This window comes from Nelumbo lutea, chromosome 3, assembly GCF_056320005.1.
Source record: "Nelumbo lutea isolate HS-2025 chromosome 3, American lotus-T2T, whole genome shotgun sequence".
In the NCBI taxonomy this organism is placed as follows: domain Eukaryota; kingdom Viridiplantae; phylum Streptophyta; class Magnoliopsida; order Proteales; family Nelumbonaceae; genus Nelumbo; species Nelumbo lutea.
Window position 1 is genome coordinate 96537380 of NC_142686.1, and position 25930 is coordinate 96563309.

The 25930-nt window shown below is 40.5% G+C and overlaps 1 protein-coding gene and 1 pseudogene across 5 annotated transcripts in view; both read left to right on the forward strand.

Moving 5' to 3' along the window:
- Positions 1 to 376: 376 nt before the first annotated feature.
- LOC148867029 (F-box/LRR-repeat protein At4g29420-like) lies at positions 377 to 1563 on the forward strand (annotated as a pseudogene).
- Positions 1506 to 25930, forward strand: part of LOC148867030 (inositol polyphosphate multikinase beta-like) — a 45270-nt gene continuing 20845 nt past the window's right edge. For 2 of the 5 annotated variants that reach the window (XM_088974984.1, XM_088974985.1), the window contains exons 1-2: positions 1594 to 1980; positions 8038 to 9059. In XM_088974984.1, the coding sequence (XP_088831110.1) occupies positions 8133 to 9041 (909 nt within the window). In that variant the 5' untranslated portion in view covers positions 1594 to 1980; positions 8038 to 8132 and the 3' untranslated portion in view covers positions 9042 to 9059. Of the gene's footprint in view, positions 1981 to 8037; positions 9207 to 11497; positions 13033 to 25930 lie in introns of those variants that run through there. The other 3 variants (XM_088974983.1, XM_088974982.1, XM_088974986.1) reach the window with 3 other exon arrangements.

The following is a 25930-nucleotide window of genomic DNA, read 5'->3' on the forward strand; positions in this document are numbered from 1 at the left end:
GGATGAGAAAAGAGAATATTCTCGAATGATTCTCCCTTTCTTGTGTTTGTTTGTTGGTAAATAGTGTTATGGTATGAGAAACAAGAGGGATGCGGGATCCCAAAATTAAGTGAGCGGGGTCGCACAGTGTGACCCTGGTGAGAAAAGAAAATGCTAAGAAAATTACTCGGGCTTTGTCAGAGCAAGAAGTCGATCATCTCCTCTCTCTCTCTCTCCACCACTAACCATCTTCTTCCTGTTATCAACACCTCCACCACCGCCACCGATCATCACCACATCCTCCTCCTTTATCCCAACCATAACCTCCTCTTTGTTCGCTCATTCGCCTACAAATCAAACTTCAGAGTTCAGATGGTGTAGTCATCACCTCAATTCCATGGACGACCTTCCTCCGGCTATTGTTCTCGAAATTCTGAATCGACTGAATGATTTCGTCGATTTAGCTCATTGCAGACTTGCTTCCAAGACCTTGAACGTCGTATCTTGTGATGTTCGATCTTTGGAAATCTCTACACATTCGATCGATATCTGAAATCAAAGGTACCCGCAATTGAAAGCTCGATTACTCCCTTCAAAACGATAGTTAAGAATCTTGTCTTGAATTTGAGAAATATTGAATTTGTTACCATTGGCGTTGAAAAACCATTTCGGGGGATACCCAACGCCGACGCCGACGATGAATTCGACGATCTCTACCTCACGACGGTTAATTTTGTGTCTCAATGGTTACCGACTATCTTAGGACAGTTGAAATCCCTAGCAATTTCGGATTTCTAGATCCAATCTTGCTGGCGATGATTCGAAATTCTGTCTCTGATTTCTTCATATTGTGAGTTAACCGAATTTCATTTCATCCCCCCCCCTTTTTTTTGTTCCTGACTCTTTTTTGTCCCTATGGACTATATCTTTGCGCGATCAACAATCTCATGGAATTTATATTCTCTTTGTAAACTCACATTCTGATTCTAGACTACTTGAATAACCAATTTAAAGTTTTGGATTCCAAATGATCCAAATTATGATCACAATTAACAAAAATAGAGAATCAGGAATTTGTTAAGAAACAAAGAGGTGAAGAATTCTTGTTAAGAAACGATTTCAGCAAGCTCCGGACTAATTTTTGTTTTCTTCGTAGGCCACTCCCTTCTCAAATTGGAGGTCAAGAACGCTTGGCTGTCGGTGGAGGGCTTGAAATCAATGTTGGTGCTCACAAGTTTAACACTAGAATTTATAAGACTGGATGATGAAGACCTAGACAAGGTGAATGAGTGGTTCCCCTCACTGCAAGTTCTTAATTTGATCGGCATTGGAGGGCTTAAATACCCTAGAGTTCAAATGCTGCAGCTCAAAAAAATTTTCTTGCAAAATAAACACCAGAAAGTGGATTTTCTCACAAAAATTTTCTCGGCAAATAAACACATTATAAATTTTTTTTCTCATTCCAACATTTCTCATCTCATCCTTTCTCAGTCCAATTTTCTTAGCAATCAAACAGACCTTCATAAAATTTCTTCTACCTAACAGATTTCTTGGTGGAGCCATTGCAATAGATCCAAGGCATGATTTTATGTTTTAACCCTGCGCTACGACGCTACGACAATATCCTAGCAAAAAGTGGCCTCGATACAATCATGGCGTGTTTGGTACCACACTTCCGCCTGGCATCTCATCTCATAGCGCTCAAACTCCGAAAGCGAAAAAGGGAATAATTAGAACTCGAGATGATTTGCTTGGAGAAAAATATGCTTAGACCCTACAAACTACAACTACAAGGCAATTAAAACTTAGAATAATTTCTCAGGAAAAAAAACTTAGAAGTTGGAACAGACCTGATAATGGAGGCTGTATAGACTCGGCCCTGAAGCCATTAATCCACATTCCACACACTTTGCTTCAGAAAGAGCTTGTAGTATGGTACAGGAGTTTCATTTATGGGAGAGATTCTAAGTTCGGGGTTTCTCAGCTATCATGTCTCATCAGGTACTCTCCTTTCCGTGCTTTAGATTTTAGACGTATGGGTTATTCGTTCTCTAGGAGTAAAGGGCTTTAATAGACCGAAGTGGTGTGTTTTCTGAAATCGTTTCTTTTATATTTGAGATCGTTGTTTCTAAGGGATCCCATTGTTTCCTCAGTAAGTTTCAATCTTCGAAAGATCGTGACAAAGGGTATTTCTTTTTCAAAGTTCTTGTTCCCTGATTTGGATTTCTGCTGTTTTTTAGTGGGATGCGAATCTCAGGTTTAGATTTATTTATTTATTTTTAATGCAGTCAGTTAGCTTTACAGAGAATACCGAAGAATTCGTTCTTAATTTGTTTGTCGGATGGGAATCGCAGGTTTAGATTTTCTGTTTATGAAATCTCAACTTGGAGCCACTAGTAAAATTAAAGCAGAAATCATCGACAGAAAACCAAGCATCTGCAACCCACAGACAAGAAAAAACGCCATCTAAGTAAACAGAAGAAGAAATTAAGAACACCAGTTACAGAATATGGAATTTTGCATCCTTGTTTGGTTTCCAATATAATGCAACAATAGCTTCCTCAGAAACGTACGAAAAATTTCTTGAATGTGTCTATTATTGTTAACTACTTAACTGTCTCTAGGAAACAACTGCCTGTTGGCGTATCTACTCTGTCCGTTGTGAAATTCTGAGGCCTTGGTAGCTTTTGATGTGATTTTACTGGGCTGGGAGGATCTCCAATCCTGTTTTGTTACAATCTGTTACTCAATCGAGCCTGTGTATCCCAATTTGTTCTTTTTTTTGATGAATGAATGGTATTTTATTAAATAGAGATAGAAATAGTACAAGCATGAAGCACCCTAAGAGGAGGCACGAGGTGTTACCTCCCCTTAAAGGTGGTTCCAAACCCAAATCTTTTCAGATTGCAGTTACAAATTAGCCAAAAACATATTATCCCTTGAAGCCCCTTGTTTAGCTAAAGAATCTGCCAAAGCATTTGCCGATCTACTAACCCATTGGAAGCTAACTAACATGGTGCTCGTAAGCGATTTGACTTTTTTGATGATGTCCCTATATCCCCAAACAACAGTTTCTGGGTCCGACATCCATCACACTATCACCTTAGAGTCTCCTTCAACTATCAAATTAGTCACTCCAAGTTGGTTGGAAATCTGTAGTCCTTGTACCACAGCTAATATCTTAGCCCTTGTAGAGTCTCCATAACCCATTGGATCTGAGAATAAGGACAGAATGTTGCTACCTTTATTCCTCAAGATCCCTCCTATACCTGACGGTCCTGGATTGCCTTGACTGCTCCATCATAGTTCAACTTCACAACTCCTTCTGGAGGGGGTAACCAAACTGCTTGTGTTCTATTTTTCTTGGATGATGTGGAGGCCACTGCTGCCCAACTCCTTCGAAGGTTATCGCTAGAGTAATTCGCAAAGAGATCAGTAGTTTTTAGCCAAAGGATTGCCCTTGTCAGTATACAATCCTTTATTTCAACAATGCTTCTCTCCTTCTCTTGGAAAATTCTGGCATTTCTTTCCTCCCAAAAGGTCCATAAGAGGGCTGCCCTAATACATTTCCACATTACTTTCCCTCTCTTTGTTGGCCAACTAAAAAAGACGAATCAAAAAGCAGATTTACTTCAAGAGGCAGGTTCCACCTGTACCCAAACAACATAAAAACCTAATTCCAAATATTTACTGTAAAAGAGCAAGAAATCAGTAGGTGATAACAGTCCTCATTCTACACTTTACATAAAATGCACTAATTGGGGGACAAGCATGAACAAGGTCTCTTTTTTTGTACATTATTTTTTTTTTTTGGATCAATAACACTTCCATTAATTCATTAGTAGAAAATTTACAAGTGGAAGACAAACACACTTATCTTCCAAGAGTCACAAAGAATTTCAAGAAAGGAAAGAAGAAAATACAAAGATACAAGGACACTAACATTACAACTTAGCCCAAAACAAGGAATCCCTTTCTGCCCCTTGTTTTGCTGAACCGTCAGCTAGGGAATTAGCTGATCTCTTAATCCAACATGTCTTAATTTCCATCTCCCGCACCAGTCATTTGAATTTTCTCTTCTCATTGTTATACTTCCAAAGATCATTTCATTCTTTGGTCAGCCACCCTATCATCACCTCTGAATCCCCTTCAATTATAAGTTTCTTGATGTTCAATTCCTTAGCTTTCCGTGCTCCTTCCATAACCGCACATATCTCAGCTATAAGGGAGTCACCCACTCCAATTGGGCCTGAGAACATAGCAAAGATGACCCCATTTTCATCTCTAAAAACACCCCCGATCCCTGATTGTCCCGGGTTTCCCCTACTGCATCCATCAAAGTTTAATTTCAAGAATCCATTAGGGGGGGGGGTGGGTCCAAGTCACACTCATTACTGACTTGGTCTGCATGCAACTTGCAATTTCACCCCACTTCCTCAACATGTCATCCACAGTGTAATCTGTGAATATTTCTAGAGATTTCAGCCACTGTACTGCCCTAAACTGTATGATAGCCCTCAAATCTGCTGTCCCTCTTTGAGTTTCTGAGAATATTCTGGAGTTCATTTCTTCCCACAGTGTCCAACATATTGCAGCCCTTAGTCCTCTCCACATTGTCCTTCCCCTTTTTAATCGCCACCTGAAGGAGGGGGCGAAAATGCCCTACATGTCTGATGGGGGATTCCAGCTGCATCCAAATAAGGAGAAAGCCCAATCCCACAATGACCTCGCGAAGTGGCATGACACCATTAGGTGAAAACCAGTCTCTCCATCTGCTTTACACAGAACACACCACTGAGGTGACAAGCAAGTATTGGGTCTCTTCTTTTGGAGTAGATCACCAGTGTTGATTCTTTCCAGATAGGCTTCCCAACAAAAACTACCAACCCTAGGAGGTATAGCTCTGCACCAAACCTCACCAACAGGAAAAGGGGACAAGGTAGGACTGGTGGACTGACTTAAGACTTTGAAGAACGAAGCACAAGAGAAAATGCCATTGGGGTTAGGTGTCCAAATTCTAGAATCCGCCCTAGTGGGGTCTAAGACAACGTTATCAAGAAGTGCAAGAAGGCTCGAAATACAGTTGAAGTCTGAATCCCTCAAATCCCTTCTTAGACCCAAGTTCCACCCAATCCTAGAAGTGGAAGAGGACAGGGTGGTGAAAGACGAGATCGACTCATTTTTCAAATCAGAAAGAGCGTACAAAGACGGAAACTAATCCTTTAGAGGGGCGCTCCCCACCCAGGTTTGTTCCCAAAATTTTATGGAGTTACCGGAATTCAAGTCATACCTGATATTAGGAATGAAAACTGGAAGCAGGTCATGAATGGCTTTCCAAGGAGAGTTGCTTGTGATCCTAGTTCTGATTCCAGCGTCCCATCCGTTGTGCTCTAGCCCATGAATACTTGCCACTATTCTAGCCCATAGCTTCTCCTTCTCCATAGGAAACCTCCACAGCCACTTCCCCAAAAGACTCATATTCCTTCTCCTAATACTCCCAAGCCCCAAACCACCACACGACTTACTCCTGCACACTATTTCCCAGCTAACTCTATGATCCCTCTTCTTTTCTCCCGACTCCCACAGGAAATCTCTCATTAACTTCTTTAATCTGTTAGCAATCTTCACTGAGATTTTAAACACCGATATGAAGAAGATGGGTAAGCTAGCAAGCGTGGCCTTAATTAATGTAATTCTCCCGCCAAGAGAGAGGTAATTCTTTTTCCGGGATACCAATCTTTTTTCAAACCTTTCCATCACCGGGTTCCAGAAGCTCTCTCTCTTGGGATTATCACCTAATGGTAATCCTAAATAGTTCAGAGGCCACCTTGTGACTTCACCCCCCAACACTTCAGCACTCTCCCTGATCTCTCCCTCCTCCAAATTCACCCCCACTACACAGCTTTTCCCAAGGTTAACCTTCAAATTGGACAGTTGCTCAAACAGTTGTATCACCGACTTTAAATTCCTGATAAACCTCACATTACCACCTTCACAAAACAGAATCGTGTCATCAGCAAACTGTAAATGTGTGAGGGGGTTTTCCATCCTCCCAACCCTCCAGCCTCTAATGAGTCCCCTAGAATCTGCTCTGTGAATCAATTTCCCCAAAACCTCCGCAATTAAAATGAACAAGAAAGGAGAAAGGGGGGGTCTCCTTGTCTTATACCCCTACTGGCTGGAAAGAAATCTACCACTGTCCCGTTCACTAGCACTGAATAATGACAATTCCAGACACAACCCATGATCCACTTACACCATCTAGCCCCAAACCCTGAATTTGGTTAAAACTTTCCTCAAGAACTCTCAATCCACCAAGTCATAAGCCTTTTCCAAGTCCAGCTTACAGACCACTCCTTTCTTCTTATCCCTCTTAAAGTTCTCCACACTCTCATTAGCAGTTAAAATCTGGTTTGTAAACAACCCATGTCCCTTCTTCTTTTTTTGTACATTATCCATAGTATTAATTTTACCATAATACACTTCCCAACAAAAACCAGCAATTTTAGGTGGAATTGGCCTTGACTAGATTTCTTTAACTAGGAACAACAAAGGGGAAGGAGTAGAGCAAAGGGACTTAAAGAAGGAAGAACAAGAGAAGGAGCTACTCGAGGTCAAAGACCAAATTCTTCTATCTGGTTTAGGAGGGTCCAAACAAATAGAATCAAGTAAAAGTAAGAGCTCAGAGATAGAAACCTATTCCTCATCCCTCAACCCTCTACGGAACCCAAAATCCCAATTAAGAGACAATGGGAGAATGGGGGGAGAAAGAAACCTCGAAACAGTCTCCTTTTTATAGAGGAAAATAGAAAAAGGGAGGGATAGAGGATGCCAAGAATCGCCTTCCAAGGTGTAATGAGTGTGGCCTGTTGAGATACCCTGGCATCCCAACCATATTTAGAACAACCATGGATACTAGCCACCACCTTATGCCACAATCTATCTCTTTCCAAAGGCCACCTCCATAACCACTTGCCCAAAAGAGCTTCATTCTTATTTACTAGGTTCCCTAGCCCTAAGCCCCCTTGTTCCTTGTTTCGACTCACCACCTCCCATCTAATCAAATGATCCTTTTTCTCTGCACCTGGTTCCCACAAAAAATCCCTCATCAACTTTTCTATCTTCTTGGCTTCCCTAACAGGTATCTTGAAAACAGACAAAAAGTAGATGGGTAAGTTTGCGAGTGTGGCCCTAATCAAAGTAATTCTACCCCCCAGAGAGATATAGTTCTTTTTCCAGGTCACTAGCATTTTTTCAAACTTCTCTACCACTGGGATCCAAAACCTACTTTCCTTTGGATTTTCACCTAGGGGAAGTCCTAGATAGGTCAAGGGCCAAGCAGAAATAGGGCATTTTAAGTAGGCAGCAATAGACTCCAACTCCCTTCCCTCCACATTTAGCCCCACCACACAACTCTTCTCAAGATTTATTTTCAGGTTTGAGACATTCTCAAAGAGGGTTATTAGATTTCTCAGATTCCTTACCCTCAACAAATTTGTTCTTGATCATTTAATTTTGATTCTGTTCTTTAATTGACACAATAATTATTTTGCCTCCATAGTTTTTCCATCTTCCATCGTGGGTTTATGGTAAACCATTTCATTTTCCTATTTCCATCTTTTATCTGCACACTTGCACAGTGAATGATAGAAAGTGTTGTATTTATTTGTATTCATTTACTTGCATTTTTTTTCCAGAATCTGACCTTTTCATTTTTAGTGGTCTTTGGGATATCAATTTCTTCTTTTATTTCTATTTTTGATGTTTAGATTAATTGCTACTTAAGGGTTTCGGTTTGGTTATATATTCTCTCCTTCTTTGATCAATATTCTATTTCAAGTAATTAGAAATTCTTGAAATGTTTTGATGGCAAAAGTGGATTATTTTTTCTGTTGAGGCTATTATATTGAATTGCGGATTATTTTGCTTCCACTAAGATTTTTCTGTTGTCTATTTTGATATTGTTATGCTTGTTAATTGCACCGTTCCACATTTTGTTGAACTCTCAAGGTTTTTACTGCAACTGTCTAATGACAAAAGTGGATTTCCAACATCCAGGTTGAAGGGCAAATTTGTTAATTTCTTTGTTTATCCATTGCGAATAAATTGAAGAGGTATATCATCTTTGGCATTAGATTCATATCCTTGAGACAATGCTTAAGGCTCCAGATTATCAGGTTGCAGGCCATAAAGCTCTAGATGGACAGCTTGGCCCACTTGTAGATGGTTCAGGCCGCTTCTACAAGCCCTTCCAGAAGGATGAGCGTGGGGTCCAAGAAGTTGCCTTTTACACCACTTTTTCATCCAACACCAAAATTCTGGATCACATCCGTAGATTCTTCCCAATCTTCTATGGCACCCAACTTGTAGAAGCTTCTGATGGATCTGGTCTGTGTCCCCACATTGTCCTGCAAGATCTCATCTCAAATCGCATCCATCCATCTATTATGGACATCAAGATTGGCTCTAGAACTTGGTATCCTCAAGCATCCGAGGATTATTTCCAGAAGTGCATTAAGAAAGATAGAGAAACAGCGACCGTACCTCTGGGTTTTAGGATATCTGGCTTGCAGGCATATGAAAGTGAGGAATCAGGGTTCTGGAAGCCTAATAGAAAGCATGTTCTGGGTTTTACCATGAATGATGTTAGGTCAGCTTTGAGGAAATTCGTTTCTTCAAACCCATCTTCAGATGCTGAGCCAGATTGTTCATATGCATCAATTGTTTATGGTGGTTCTACTGGGATTCTGGCACAATTGTTGGAGCTGAAAGCATGGTTTGAAGATCAAACAGTTTTTCATTTCTACTCTTGTTCTGTTCTCATGCTGTATGAGAAACAGGCTGTGTTGGAAGGGAGATCAGATGCGGAAGTCAAGCTTGTTGATTTTTCTCATGTCTTTGATGGTGAAGGTGTCATTGATCATAATTTCTTAGGGGGTCTCTGTTCTTTAATAAAGTTTATCTCAGAGATCCTCACCAGCCCAGTCCAATTCTCAGTCAAAGGTGGATTGCAGGATTCTGAGAATAACTGTTTCTGTTCTGAAAACAGTCTCAAAGAATGACCAGAGTAATCTTAATTGGTGAGCTTTTTTCGTTCTGACTTTTGCGCTTATGTGGCTTGTTCACTCCAGGATTGGAGTTACTTTTGTAGTAGATTTAACTATACTGAGATTGACCACTAAGTGATAACTAGGGAATAAATTCAAACTTCATGGTTGCTGCTTTTATTTACTGAATACAAATAGGATCTCCTCCAGCTAAAGATCTTGATGATCCACAAAAATCATCCAAAATTAGTTCATCTTGAATCAGCCATGCAGAAATTTCTACAATAGTTGCCAAGTGGAAAAATTTATAATGGCTGCATGTGATGTTATAACCATCACACTATCTGATGTATACTATTATTGTCTACTAAATACTGCATCATTTGATACACACCTCATTCCATGTCAATTTTTAAAGTCTATTTACCAAGTGTTAGTGCTTGCTGCCTGTAGAGTATGGATATTCGAACCACACAGACCCATTTTAGTCCATCTCAAATCAGAACCAAGCTAACCTGATCCAATAATCAACTCGGGTCACCAAGCAATAATTAAGAGAAAATTATAGTGGCTGATAGCTGGCCACCTTGGATGGTGGCATGGAAGGTTCCAGAAACCTCTCCACTTAATAAATAGAAAATATAAATATTAGATATTCAGAAATTAAGAAAGAGCTTACTCACTCAACCAACTTTTCCTCCCAAGTCCCTCCTCCACTGGCATTCTCTCTGTTAGACCCTCCGTTTCCTCTCAGTCTCTCTCTTCTTCCTTATAGATACAAGTTTCTCCCTCCTCCTAGATCACCGACTTATAGGGAATTACGATGACCTGATCCCTTGCTAGAGGGTATGTAGTGCAGCCCCTCTGAGTCGGCAACTTTCCATCTTCTCCAACCCATTTTTTCTCAAACTTTTGAAGTCTACTGCCATTACCATATCCATTGGATTACATTGCCTAATTGAACAACTGTGCTTTATGATTGAAAATTTCTTCGCCCCTGTTGGGTACCCAACTTCCCTGACCCAATTGGGTTGGGGGTGAAGATTGCCTTGGTGGGGACAGGGATGGGGAGTGAATTCCCCACCCTGCCCTGACCAGATTATATATATTAAATATATACATATTTTAGAAATTTTCTTTTATTTTAAACATTATTTATATTTTAGAAAATTTCTTTTATTTTAAGTAAATCTTTTTTCCAAAAAACTTTTAATCATTTCAGGGATTTGGGTTCCTGACAAGGAACTTGTCTCTGTTGGGGATTGGGGATGGAGGGTCAATTTTATCCCTGGTGAGGATTGAGGTTGAGGGTTGGGATTTGTTTCAAAGTTGGGTTTGGGGATGGGGAGTATTGTCTCCACCCCATTGCCATTCCTACTATGCTTCCTTCATTTCCTTGAAACTTGTTCAAATTCTACATGGAATTGGTCTTATAAAACTGGAGAAATGTGCTTCCTAGACAATTGAATTTCTCCCAAGTCCTGGAATGAATAATCCTGTGCCACCTGGCCCTGCCTCCATTTCATGGAATTGACGGTATGTTTATTCTTTGTCAATTTCTAGGCTGAAGTTTCTGGTGAAGGTTATCTCAATAAGTTGATTTCTTGAATCCTGTCCATTTGTCATCCCAAAATCTGGTCTAATCCCCCAGTTTGGTGAGAACGATACCCTTTGCTTGAAGTCTTATAGATTGTTTAAACGTCATCTCCATACACTAGAGCCATAATGGAGGTAGGAAAAGAATCACATCCTTGTACTGTTGCACTATATTTGCTTGCAATTACTCTTGTTAAAATGCATCAGCCTCAGCATCAAACCACCAAAGCCATTTTGGACAGGAGAGACTTGTTTAAATTAAAACAAATACACCATCTCAAGGGTGTCCAAGTTACCCTGGAAGAATCCATTCTTCCCAAGACAACCTTTTAAATTCTACACTTGATATTCCGAACTCAGGAATGCATTAATCATCACTTTGGGGGGAGGGGATTTTTAAGGGGTCATTGCTGATCAAAAATAAAGAAATAAGGGCCCATTACTTGGTATGATGGTAAAATATCGGTCTGACCAGCATGAGAATGTATGTCCAAGTCTTAGAGTGGCCACTTGGTGCTAAAAATGCTGGAGATTAGGTCCATATCCAGTTCACCTCTCCCAAGGCCCCGGAGAGCTAGGACAAACATTGGGTAATGACCTTTTTCTATGAGGGATAATTTTTAATAGTGAGTGTTCAAAACAGTGTTAAAACTCAGATCAAACACAAAATCAGAATGCTTTCCGGGTCATGGGTCAAATGGTTTGACCACGATTTGCAAAAAAGTACAAATAATAGATTTTGTAATTTATAATTCAAATGTAGTGACAGATGGATGATGAAGGTGTTATTTTTAACATAAATGACCAGGATTCAAGTCTCAGTAATGTAATTATACAATATATATACTTATATCTATATATGTATGTATTTGCAGGAAGCTTTGGGGTGCAGGATCAAATCTTGGGCCTTCGGCTAGGAGGCAATCCTAAGGCTTCAGGGTTTTGGGACACTGTTGTGGAGACTTGGGACTTGGAAAAGCAATTATATCTCAAAAGGCGGAAGACTTACCCTTATTAGGTCTACACTTTCAAATCTCCCCACCTACTACCTCTCCCTCTTCAGAATCGCGGCCAAGGTAAGAAACCTTTTGGAAAAATTGCAACGGAATTTTTTGTGGGATGGGGGGAGGTGAGAAGAGAGATCACTTGGTGAGCTGGGAAATAGTTTGTAATCCAAAGGAGATAGGAGGTCTTGGGATGGGGCATTTAGATGAAAGGAATCTTGCTCTCCTTGGGAAGAAAAAGCTTCCTCTCCTATCCCAGCTCTAAGAGGTCTTTATCTCTAACCATATTCCAGACAAGCTAATCTGGTCCCTAACCCCAAATGGCACCTTTACCACCAAGTCTTTCTTTCACAAGCTTGTTTCTACCTCCAGCTCCACTACTCCTCCTTTTCGGGCAAATAGGATTTGGCTGTCTTCAGTCCCTCCTAGAGTTTCCTTCGTTTGGGAAGCAGTTTGGGGAAAGCTGAATACTCTTGACATCTTCCAGAGAAAAATAATGGGAGGGTTTGCTTATCTCCTCATGTTTGTACTATGTGTCTAAATGATGGGGAGTCCATTGGCCACCTGTTCATCAACTGCCATGTGGCTAGAAGCTGGTGGCAATTCTTCTTTGACTTGATTTATGAGAGCAGTTACAGCTGGGATCCTCCATATTCTGTTGGTGACTTCATTAATCAGTGGAAGTGCTGTAATTTGGTAAGAGGGGCAGATATTTTAGAGAGCTATTGCTCATGCAGTTTTGTGGGGAATTTGTGAAGAAAGAAATAAAAGAATTTTTGATAATAAAGCCTCCCTTTGGGTGTTCTTAAAAACCATGTGTTGACCTTGCTTACCTCTTAGATGAGTACGAACAAGGTTTTTGCTGGAGTGAATTTTGGTGACCTGCATGGGTGCTGGTTGGATTACTTGCAAACTTTCCTGCTGAGCCCTTTTCTTATAATCTCCCTCCAAGACAGGCGAGTGCTTTCATCCTCCAATTTGATGGAAGCTTCAGGAGAGATCTTAATTCCCATTCAGCTGCAGGCAGTGGTGGTTTAATTTGTAACTCAAATGGGGACTTGTACTGGGTTTTTAGTTGACCCAGTACAGCTGAGTATGCTTCAGGAACTGAAATTTGTGCTCTCTTGCATGGCTTAATAATTGCTAAAGATCTTCAGTTCAGCTCTCTTACTGTGGAAGGTGACTCTAGAAATTCCATTAAATGGGCTACAGATCAGGGTTCTGGAGCTTGGAGACTGTCCATTTTCTTACACAAAATTTAGGAAATCTCCTCTTCCTTGTTTTGCAGTTTCAGATGGATCTCAAGAAATCTCAATCATTTGGCTGATGGGTTTGTGAAGGGACTTTTTGTATAGTGCAAATATTATGCCTTACTGATATAGCCTCTTTCTTTTTGTCTGTTGAGGTCTGTACATCCTCTCATGTACACCCTTCCTCTTTTTGTTTATTGCAACTTCCTCAAAAAAAAAAAAAAAAGTAAAAGTGAAGCATCAGAAAATGGTAGAAAAGAACTTTACCCCCATAGGTGCTGAGGTACACATCCCTTTTAATTACCCTGTTCTTAGATGGAGTGACCTTTTTAAAAAAAGGTCAACTCTCAAATCCCTGTAATACAGTGAGAATCTTCGTGTTTACTTTTCTCTTCCGGTAATCCAATATATGACACTTCTCGCCTAAAGACAAGGATTTAGAGAGCTTCAATGCAAATGTTATGCTTTTGGCGTACCAAAAGGGGGAAAACAAAGTGTTTTTTTTTTTCAAGTTTTAAACTGTAAATGAGAGGTAATGCTTAATAATACCTGTTGTTCTTGGGCCACTTCCAAACTTTGTTCAGATGATTAGATTCCAACAAAAAAAATCTAAAAACTGTATTTGTTTTCACTTCTTTCTCCATAAGTTATATTATGCATCTTCAAGGGTATAATTTCTAAATGAGTTGTATAAAAAGCCAAGTGTGGGTAATAGTTTGTATCTTAACATGGAGGACAGGGTCCTGACTATTTGTAAAGTTCTGTCACTAAGATGAGAATGCCCTTGGGCCCTTTCCACAACTAGGGTTGCAGTCTGTTCTTTGATACTATCCAGCCTGACTTTATAGGTCAAGGTTTAGATCTAAATAGGCTAGATGGCATCTGCAATGGCTTCTTGTTGTTAGAGTATGCAGAGCACCAGGACTGTTTCAACTTATTGGTTGTGCTTCTGGTGTGACTTTTGATCAGTTATTTCATCAAACAACCAATAGTGTGTACCTATTTATTTCATAAAAAGTCATACCAAATTGCTTAGGTGCCCTTGCTCTATGTTGATGTGTTAAACCATCTCTATCCTGCTTGTGATTTCAGAAGAGCACCTCGGTAACTCCATAAAATTTTGGGAACAAACGTGGGTGGGGAGCGCCCCTCTAAAGGATCAGTTTCCGTATTTGTATGCTCTTTCTGATTTGAAAAATGAGCCGATCTCGTCTTTCACCACCCCGTCCTCTTCCACTTCTGGGATTGGGTGGAACTTGGGTATAAGAAGGGATTTGAGGGACTTAGACTTCAATTGTATTTCGAGCCTTCTTGCACTTCTTGATAACGTTGTCTTAGACCCCACTAGGGCGGATACTAGAATTTGGACACCTACCCCTAATGGCATTTTCTCTTGTGCTTCGTTCTTCAAAGTCTCAAGTCAGTCCACCAGTCCTACCTTGTCCCCTTTCCCTGTTGGTGAGGTTTGGTGCAGAGCTATACCTCCTAGGGTTGGTAGTTTTTGTTGGGAAGCCTATCTGGAAAGAATCAACACTGGCGATCTACTCCAAAAGAAGAGACCCAATACTTGCTTGTCACCTCAGTGGTGTGTACTGTGTAAAGCAGATGGGGAGATTGGTTTTCACCTAATGGTGTCTTGCCACTTCGCGAGGTCATTGTGGGATTGGGATTTCTCTTTATTTGGATGTAGCTGGAATCCCCCATCAGACATGCAGGGCCTTTTCTCACCTTCCTTTTTTCAAGTGGCGGTTAAAAAGGGGAAGGACAGTGTGGAGAGGACTAAGGGCTGCAGTATGTTGGACACTGTGGGAAGAAAGAAACTCCATGATATTCTCAGAAACTCAGAGAGGAACAACAGATCTGAGGGCTATCATACATTTTAGGGCGGTACAGTGGCTGAAATCTTTGGAAATACTCACAAATTACACTGTGGATGACATGTTGAGGAAGTGGGGTGAAATTACAAATTGCACGCAGACCAAGTCAGTAATGAGTGTGGCTTGGACCCCCCACCTAGTGGATTCTTGAAATTAAACTTTGATGGATGCAGTAGGGGAAACCCGGGACAATTGGGGATCGGGGGTGCTTTTAGAGATGAAAATGGGGTCATCTCTGCTATGTTCTCAGGCCCAATTGGAGTGGGTGACTCCCTTAGAGCTGAGATATGTGCAGTTATGGAAGGAGCCCGGAAAGCTAAGGATTTGAACATCAAGAAACTTATAATTGAAGGGGATTCAGAGGTGGTGATAGGGTGGCTGACTAAAGATCAAAATGATTTATGGAAGTATAATAATGAGAAGAGGAAATTCAAATGGCTGGTGCGGGAGATGGAAGTTAAGACATATTGGATTAAAAGATCTGCTAATTCCCTAGCTGACGGTTTAGCAAAACAAGGGGCGGAAAGGGATTCTTTGTTTTGGGCTAAGCTGTAACGTTAGTGTCTTTGTATCTTTGTTTTTTCTTTTTTTCATTCTTGAAGTTCTTTGTGACTCTTGGAAGATAAGTGTGTTTGTCTTCCACTTGTAAATTTTCTACTGATGAATTAATCAAAGTGTTATTGATAAAAAAAAAAAATTTCAGAAGAGCACCTTGTTTTCAAAAGGTAAGTTAATCTAGTGTAAATTCATTTAGTGTTCTGTTATACTGTTGGTTGATTCCTTATTTCGGTTTTGGAAGTAAAAGACTTGATGGGAAAACTCTCCCATTATTCCTACCAAGAAATGAGAACAACCATACAAATTAAGAGTTAGAACAAATCATCATCAAAACCTTATCCCAACTTTATGGGGTCTACATGAATCCTGTTTCATCATTCCATTCAGTTTAGTGCCATATCCATTGTTAAATTATGGGCACTTAAATCATTTCTTACTACTTCAACCTATGCCCTTTTGGTCTGCACCTAGCCCTTAGCCCCTTCCACTTGCAATAGATAACTTCTTCTCATGAGCGCTGTAGATGGTCTTCTATGCACGTGACTGAACCATTTTACTCTACTTTCTCTTATTTTATCACGTATTGAACTACTCCTAAGTTCAGTTAGACAAATAATAATAATGATGAAGTTTGTGTTTCTGAGTAGATCAGTTAGCCTTTCTGGGACTGATCTCAGTTTGTATGTGAAGTTTGTGTTTCAATAAATATTACATTACCTATTCAAAAAAAAAAAAATCAATGAATAAATGAACAAATAAAACATGTTTCTAGATTAGTCCTAGTAGTCGATCAAGACTACAATCTGTCTTGGTTTAAAAGGAAACAAATAGTAATTTGAAGAGGAGAAGAAGAGAAGAAGAGAAGTACACGAAGAGAAATTCGGAAAAAGGAGAGGGAGGGTCATCGCCTCTACCGACCCACTTATGATTTATATAAATGCTTGACTAATTGTAAAAGGGCTGAATTGCCCTTATTGCTTACATGGAAAAAAGAATAAAAGAAAACTAATAAAAAACTGAAATAACTACCAACTAATACACTGCCGTAACCAATTGAAATAATTGTGCCATACGGACACAGTGGGGTCCACACCAGTGTTCTCTACACTCCCCCTCAAGTTGGGAATAGATATTTGTCATTCCCAACTTGCATAGGTCTAACTTCTTCCTTGGAACAACTTTGGTGAGAAGATCTGCGAGTTGCATGCTAGAGGTAATATACGGAAGACACACTTCTTGAGATGAAACCCTTTCTCTAACAAAATGTCGGTCTACTTCAATATGCTTAGTTCTGTCATGCTGTACTGGATTATGGGCTATATTAATAGCAGCTTGATTATCACAGTACAACATTAAGGGCTTCTCATAAGCAACACCCAACTCCTCAAATAGTGATTTCAACCATAGGATTTCAGCCACACCATTTGCCATGGACCTATATTTAGCTTTAGCACTGGAACGAGAAGCAAAATTTTGTTTCTTACTCCTCCAAGAGACAAGGTTGCCTTCTACAAAAGCACAATATCTAGAGGTAGACCTTCTATCATCAACACTGCCAGCTCAATCAGCATTTGTGTAAACCTCTATTTTCATGTGATCATTATTTTTGAATAGTATACCTCTACTTGGGCACCTCTTCAAATATGCTAATATCTTCTAAACTGCAAGTAGGTGAGTGGTTCTAGGAGAGTGCATATATTGACTGACAACACTGACTGCATAACTGATGTCCTGTCGTGTGAGATAAAGATAGAGGAGTTTTCCAACCAAACATTGGAACATAGCTTTATTTTCAAGAGGCTCTCCACCCTCTGCATTGATCTTGTGATTCTGTTCAATAGGCGTTTTTGCAAGTTTAACACCTAACTTTCCAGTTTCTTCCAACAGGTCAAGAACATACTTTCTTTGAGAAACAAAAATTCCATGTTTAAACCTAGCTACCTCAATACCCAAGAAGTATCATAGCTTTTCCAGATCTTTTACCTCAAACTCTTGATGAAGGAGTTGTTTAAGAGACTCAATCTCACTGTTATAATTCCCTGTTACTACAATATCATCCACATATACAACAAGCAAGGTCAAGGAAGAATCCACTCTCTTAATGAACAATGTATGGTCTGATTGGGCCTGCACATAACCGAATTTTCCAAGGGCTTGTCTAAATCTATCAAACCAAGCTCTGGGATTGTTTCAGTCCATACAAGGCTTTATTCAACCAACAAACCTTCTTTCTTGTTTTTACATCATAAAATCCAGGAGGCAACTACATGTAGACTTCTTCCTGCAAGTCTCCATTGAGGAAGGCATTTTTAACATCCATCTGAAACAAGGGCCAAGAATAACTAGCTGCAAGGGATACTAAAACTCTAATAGTGGTCTTATTTGCTACTGGAGCAAAAGTCTCCAAGTAGGCTATACCATAAGTCTAAGTAAATTCCTTTGCAACTAATCGGGCCTTATACCTTTCAATGGAACCATCAACATTATGTTTCACATTAAACACCCATCTACATCCAACTGGTTTCTTCCCTTTAGGCTGGCCAATTAGCTCCCAAGTATTATTTTCAAAAGAGCATCCATTTCAACATTCATTGCATCTTTCCGCTCAGGGACTGACAACGCTTCCTGCACTGTTTTGGGGATAGGAATATCAACAATGGATGCAAGAAAGGACCTGTAAGAAGGGGACAAGTGATCATAGGACAAGAACTGGGAAAAGTAGTGAGCTATGGATGTTGTGCAACACTGTTTGCCTTTATGGAGTGCAATGGGGAGGTCAAGGTCATCCAATGGAGGTAAGGGCTCAACAGTGGAAGGTATTTCAGTGGAATCTGGATCTGATAAAGGGACTGTGGTATCTGGATCTAGATCCACAGAAGGAATTGAGGCTGACCTGGACTGCTGATGACCGAAATCAACCTACCTCCACCGCCTGTGATAGACTCTCAAATCCTGGCACCTCTAACAACCCTCCCCATTACATCCCTCATCACTCAATGGAACAGGTAAAGGAACTTCTAATGAGTTAACCCCACACTCACTATTCTCCCCTGAGGAGAAACCCTAGGATAATAGGGTACATCCTCAAAGAAAGTAACATCCATAAAGACAAATCTCCTCCTAGAAGTGGGTTCATAGCAACAATATCCTTTTTGGGTTTGTGCATAATCGAGAAAAATACATTTGGAGGCCTTAAGATCAAATTTGGAATGATGAGGACCAAGAATCTGAACAAAGCAAGTACAACCAAAGGTTTTAAGGGTAACAGTAAACAACTCCTTATCAGGATGAGGTTTCATATCAATGACTCGTGAAGGAACTCGGTTGATGAGATACACTACTGTAAGAATAGCATCTCTCTAGAAACGAATAGGCACATTGGAGTTAAACATGATGCTTCTAGTCACCTCCAATATGTGCCTATTCTTTCTCTCAGCAACCCCATTCTGCTGTGGTGTATGGGGACAAGTACTCTGGTGGATAATCCCATGATCAAGCAAATAAGAGGCTAATGGGTTGGCAAAGTATTCCTTCGCATTATCGGATCTGAAGATTTTTATTTTGACCCCGAATTGGGTTAAAATCATCTGATGAAAGATCTGGGTCAAAGCAGGAACCTCATCTCGAGAATGCATAAGGTAAACCCAAGAGAAACGAGTATAGTCATCAACAAACAATAAGAAATATCTGTATCCCCCCATAACAGTGATATGATAAGGTCCCCAAACATCGGTATGCACAATATCAAAAGGATTACTACTTCTTTTATTACTCAATGAATAAGATGTTCTACAATGCTTTGCAAGTTCACAACTCTCACATCTCAAACTAGACATTTGAATAGACTCAAATAAATTAGGAAACAAACTCTTCAAAGACCGAAAAGATAAATGACCCAACCGATTATGCCAAAACATAACCTGATTAACAGACTGAGAAACAAAAGACATCCTATCTTCACTATCTTCCCAATGAGAACTCTCTCTAAGCAAATAGATCCCATTTGTTTCACAACCAGTCCCAATCACCTTCCTTGTCTCCAAGTCCTGAAAAACACATCAGTAAGGAAAAAAGGTTATTGAACAATTCTGGTGTTTTGTAGTACTATTGACTAAAAGCAAGTTAGTACTAAGTTTAGGAACATGCAAAACAGAAGATAAGGAAATGGTATTAGACAACTTGATGTCTCCCTTGCCAGAAATGGGAACAAGGGAACCATCAGCAATGGACACTTTATCTTTTCTAGAAGATAAGTGATAGGTAGTAAACAGTGATAGCAAGCTAGTCATATGGTTTGATGCACTTGAGTCTATTACCCAACAATGTTCAATGTTACCTGGAGCTGAAGCATGATAAGCTGGGGCCCAAGTACCTGAATGAGCAAAAGCTGATGGCGGCTAAGATGATTGAGCTGAATTGCCAATTTCCTTTTCCAACTGAGTCAGGGCAGCCCGAACAACAGCTAGGGTGTCTAGAGGTGTGCCTTTTGTGCCCGATGAGGTTGCACAATCAGTATTCATAGCCATATTAGCTTTACCCATTTTGTTCTTGAGTTTTGTTGGAATTAGATGAGGATGCAGCTTCCAACAGGTTTCTTTAGTATGCTTAGGTTTCTTGAAATGTTCACATTACCAGATCCCGCTTGTCTTCCTTCTTTATATCCCTCTCCGTATCACCCCCAGACTTAGGTTTAACTGTTGCCAAGGCTGATTGGAAGGGCTGATGCTGCATCATAACCTTTCTCTTAGTCTCTTCACTATGCACTAAGGAGTAGGCTTGTAATAGGATCACACTGTCTCTTGTTAGTAGTTGTTGTCTCACAATATCATATTCAGGATTCAGACCAGCTAGGAAGTCAAAAACCCTTTTAGTTTCAATCTGCTTTCTATGAGTCTGTGCATCCTTCTGACTTTCCCACTCAAGTGTTTTTAGGTGGTCAATTTCATGCTACAAAGATTTCAAGATTGAGAAGTAAACCGAGACTGGTTTCTCTCCTTGCTTAAGGTTGTTAACCTCACAGTTCAGCTCATAGGCCCTAGCAACAATAAGGGGTTGGGAGTAGTTCAGTTTTCCTCTACCCCCAGTGGCCATTATGGCCGATTGAGCCCATTCTAAGTAGTTTGATCCATCAAACTTAACAGTTGTAATCTGAAAGGTATTCTCAGACATGTTACCTGAACTGCCCAAAAACACCTTCTTCTTGATTCTTGAACTCCATTCTTGATCAAGAATTAATAAAAAAACTTCTTTAACTACTGTAATAAGAGAAACACACCCAAACAACTTATAACAGCTGGCCTAGGTCTTCCAGAGAACAAAAAACAAAGTTCTGAATGAAACAAATTCAAATTCTGATATGAAACCAATAGTTCTGAATTTTAGAGCTTTCTCTCAAAACCCTAAAAACACAGGTGAAAAAGTTAAAGATTTTCCAGCCGCACCTCTCAGAATAAACCAAGATGATCTTTTCTAAAGTCGACCCCAGAAAAAAGGCTTACTTTATGAAAAATTTCTGGCCGCCACCTTCTAATTGATGCAAAACCCTAATCTTGAGGGTCGAAAGCTGCTTCTGATTCTTCCTGATCACTGGAACTCTCACAGGCTTCTACAATCTCCTTAGTAGCAGCTGCTTACTGCCAGTAACCTCTAAGAATCAGCCGATCCACCTTCTCTGTTGAAAAACTTCCAAACCTAGGAAGTTCTCATGTAGTTGGCTTAATTAGACTAGCATTAGAGCTCCTAGGTCGGCTCTGATACCATGTAGTCGTTCAAGACTACAATCTTTCTTGGTTTAAAAAGAAACAAATAGTAATTTGAAGAGGGGAAGAAGAGAAGAAGAGAAGAAGAGGAGTACACGAAGAGAAATTCAGAAAAGGAGAGAGAGGGTCATCGCATCTGCCGACCCACTCATATGGTTTATATAAATGCTTAACTAACTGTAAAAGGGCTGAATTGCCCTTATTGCTTACATGGCAAAAAGAATAAAAGAAAACTAATAATAAAAACTGAAATAACTACCAACTAATACACTGTCATCACTAACTGAAATAATTGTGCTATATGAACACAGTGGGGACCACATCAGTGTCCTCTACAGTCCCAACGTCCTCCCTCTCATTCTTTCAATTCTTGCATGTATAATCACTGCATCTGCCCCCGTCCCCCCCAAAAAAATAAATAAAATAAAAAAGATAAGAAGAAAGAAAGAAAATGAACACTATAATCTACATGCATGCATAATCTTTCCTCCTTGGTAACAAGGACATCATAAAGTGGGAGAGCTCCAAATTCAAGTAGCCCTCTCCTAGACTTCAGAGAGATGTGAGAAGCTCGAAGTAGTGAGATTCAGATTGAATCCAAACAGGCAGGGAAACTTGATGAGAGAGTGTAGGTTCTAAATGCAAGTTTGGCTGGAAGGTTTGTTGGATTGGATTTGGAGGAGAAAGTGGCATCTTGGGAAGCATTTGAATGGGGTAAAGAAAGAGTTTTGGGCATAAGAAGGCTGAAAGGGGGCCTGTTTTTGTTCATGTTTCATGGTAAAAAGGAGGCAGAGTGGGTTCTGGGGTTCGAAGGTAAGATGAGTAGGGGATGCAACTTATGGTTATGCTGGTGTTTCCAGCAAGGTTCAAAATATCGATATGCCCGATACACCGGTAGGGGGGGCAAATCGATACCCTTTTTTTTACTTTTTTTACTTTTTTCAAAACAGGTTCAGGGGGGCTGGTTTAGAGCTCCACCCCCTGAACCGGTCAGACCCCCGATACACCCACTGTAGAGGCATATCGGAGAGGTCCTGGAACGATACATATCGGCCAATACGGGCTGATACGTGTCGATACTTTGAACCTTGGTTTCCAGTGGCTGGTCTTATTAAAGAAGGTCGAAAGAGAGCAATATGGATTGGTTCTAGGAATCCCTTGCATGCGTGATGCCTTGTCTCTTTTAAAGCGATTGGGGATTCCTTCAGTAAGTTCCTAAAAGTAGATAATAGGAATAGGAACTGGGAGAAAATTGATTTTGCAAGAATTTTGTGGAGATTGATGAGATTTCTGCCATTCCAAATGTCTTAGTTCTTTCATTTGCAAGAGAAAAATATGATTTAAGGATCTTTGTGGAAGGAGAGGATAACACTTTTTTTAGAGTGGATGTTGAAAGGAGAGGAGGGATGGAAGGGAAATTCGAGAGGGGGTTGGAGTTTCAGGGCTGTTGCTCTCATGAACAAGGGAAGACAAAGGGTTGTTTGGAGGAGGAAGATGATGATGGGGGGGGGGGGGAGACCAAGGGGAAGAAGATGATGGTATTAACTTGGAAACTTGTGTCCTAGAGGGTAGGCAGTTGAGGCTACCAAAGGGTTGCAGCCAGTTAAAGATGTGTTTAGCAGTGGGAGTGGGGACGATGGTCCAATTCCGAGGCTTAGGAGTGTTAAAAGTGGCATTGGGTTTAATAAGATAAAGGCTTTCAAAGGTAGGGTTTTCAAGATTGAGTCGTTTAAAAGGAGAGGAAGAAAAGATACTCTCTATTCTTGAAAAGGTAAGGAAGAGGCATGGGTTTGGGTGGTTGCCAAATATGATAGCTTTGGAAAGAAGAGCATGTGTCTGTAGGATGAGACAATTTGAGCTGGTTCTGAAGAGCATTGGTGCTCTGATATTTGTGAGGTTAAGTTTGATTCAAGAGAGAAGGAAAGGAGTTATGCTTGGGGGTATGACGGGAGGAAATTGTAAGGGGGGGGGGGGGAGGAAGTGCAAAGGAAGATTAGGAGGGGAGGACTTTGAAGGGGGTGAAAACAAGAATTTAGAAGAAAACTGCCTAGTAGAGCCTGCGGTTTAAAAAGGAGAGAGTGGATTGCCAGAAGTTTGTGATGATTATTTAAAATTGGAAGTTTCAGTTGGAAGGCTTGGAGTTGAGGTAGGTGGAAGAAGGAATTTTGTGAGCAAGGAAGGGGACAATGATTCTTTAGAGAGGTTAAAGAAAGTCAGAGGTTCAGGTAAGTTCCATAGTTTTCATGTTTCTAAAGTTTTTTTCAAGATTAAAAGGTGGATTGATTGGTGCTGGCCTTGCAAATAAACTTAATAAAGTATATAAGAAGAGAGGAACAAAGGTCAATGGTTTGAAGAAGGCTGTTGAGGGCCAGTGAGTTGAGTTCCAAGTTTCAAAGGGAGAGGAGACATAGTGGTTGTCTTTTGTTGAGGAAGAATTGGAGACAGGGTCTGGGACAGTGGAAAGGATGCATGAAGGTCGTAGAGATTTTGACAAGAATCTAAATGTGGCTCAGTTAGTGTGGAGGAGAAGGGGGGGAAGTGGAGATGAGAGTTTGGCTGAAAGAGATGTTAGGGTTGGCAAGAGCTTAGGTTTGTTTTATTGGGGAGGAGAGGGGTTTGCTAGAAGGGCTTTCGAAGCATTTGAAAGGAGCAAGAGGGAAGAGAGTTTGAGGAAGACCATAGTAGGGGGAGGTGGAGAGGAGTGGGATGAGGAAGGAGACGGGCAAGATGAAGTGTTTGAAGGAGATGACTACGTTGCTTTTGGCTAGGGAGGTTTCTCTTGTTTTATCTGTGTTTAGTGTCTTTGAAGTGTTGTTGTTTGGTTGCTGGTGTGGGTGCTATCTTATCTTCTTGTCTGTTGTTTGTAATCAGTTCCTTTTTTCCTTTTTAATATATATTTTTCTCTTTACTCTCAAAAAAATTATCAGCATAGAGGGCAAGCCTATAATATCTAGTGCAATGGATTGAGTCAGGTCCGGTTAGGGTAGACCTGCTCCCAATCAGAAATAAATATATTTTTTTTGATAAGTAAAAGAAAAATTCATTAAAAAAAGAAAAACTAAATACATCCTGGAGAGGTGTTAAGGCAACACCAAAAAGCAAAATTAGAACAATAACAATTGAAAATTCAATTCCCTATTTCACAAAATCTTACTCCTAGATCTTTTCTTTTAAGCTAATAGAGAATTCTAGTTTGCAAACAGGTTTGCCAACGTAGCTCCTAGATGTCTAGATTCCAATCATTTTCTTCAAAGATTATTCTAATCCTTACTAACACCCTTTGTCTACAAACTTACAGGCCCCTAACATTCCAAGAAGTTCATCCTCAATTCTGTCTGCCCCTCCTACTATCCTCCTGCCACTTCCACCAACCGCTTTACTCTTTTGCAACACATTCATCTTCCTTTTCTTCTCCTTCCTCCCATACCTCTCATCCCTCCCCAGTTGTTTGCTTCTTGTTTTTTTCTTCTCTTCTACTTCTTTCAAGTTGCTTTATTGCTTTCTTAATCACCCTTTCCCTCCAAAAAGAACAGGCCAAGCGACTTCCCCACTTCCACCTGTCTCTCCACCTGCTTCTCAATCTCTACTCTCTTCTCCCCTCTACTTCCTTCTTTTGGAATTTCCCCCTCCTCGGAACCTGCCTCCACCTTACTCCCCTCTTTTAAACCCACTTCCAAAATTTCCGGCTCTCTTACTTCCTCCATCCCACTCACTCTCCTTTTCTCCTTGACTGCTACCTCTGTTTTTTTTTTTTTTTTTTTTTTTTTTTTTTCTATTGTACACTTTGCTCTGTTGCTCATCACTATCTTCTAAATCTTGACTATTTCTCTTTCTTTTCTTTCCCATTTCTCCCTATTCCTCCACCCCTATTCCCTTCTCTCTTGTGTTGCCATCTTCTTCTGGAATTTTAGATTCACAGAAAGGGACTGAAATTACCTCAGTATTCAAGCAGGCAACAATTTCTAAGACCCTTGAATCAGCCACAACAGACCTATTTCCTATCGTCGTTGATAGCTCCAACTTACCAGTGTTCACTCCCTCTCTCCTGGCTCTGTGCTATTCCCAGAAAAGTATTTTGGCTCGGGGTTGAAAGTTGGGATTGACCTCATGCGATTTCACCTCCTCAACATTCGCATCCTCTTGTCTGTTGGTCACTTGAATGATCCTTCTTCTAACTTTGTAGAGCATCACCATCCTCTATTGTGATAGTCTTCTTCCCTGTGTCATAGCTTGCTGGCAGCCACACCCAATCGTCCAATGAGCTCTCTACAACCAAATCAAAGATTTCTTCCTCTGCTTCCTTTAGATTCGAACAAGGCTAAGATTACCAAATTTACCCCTCATTACTTGCAACTGTTTGTGCCGGTTGGGCTTCTTAAAATGTTTACCGATGTTTTTCAAATGGCAGGCCCCACCACTAATTTCTCTCGATTGATCTCCACCTGACCCCTTTAATTCCTTCTGCTCCACGTGGACCACGTCTACCCTTCCACCTGGATTTGAGTTGGTTATGTAATCACTACTTGAATTCTCCATCGCCACCTCATTCGTTCCTCCTTCCCCTTCTTCCTCATCCCACCTCTTCAACTCCCCTCACCCCTCCCCTGATTTGCTGCTTGAGATCTCTGTTCCCAAACCCATCCCTCCTCCCTCTTCCTTCTTTTCCTTCTCTGCCTTCTATTTTTCCATTAAAAATCCCTTCCTTTCACTGCAAAATGTCCAATCCTCCCCATTATCAACCATAGTTGATACCTCTCACCTGCAAATGTTAAAGTCATACTGTGAGGGATAGCATTTGTATCCTCTACCTTGACTAATAAACGCACCATGTCCAACTTCTCCTAGGATTGATTTCTATCG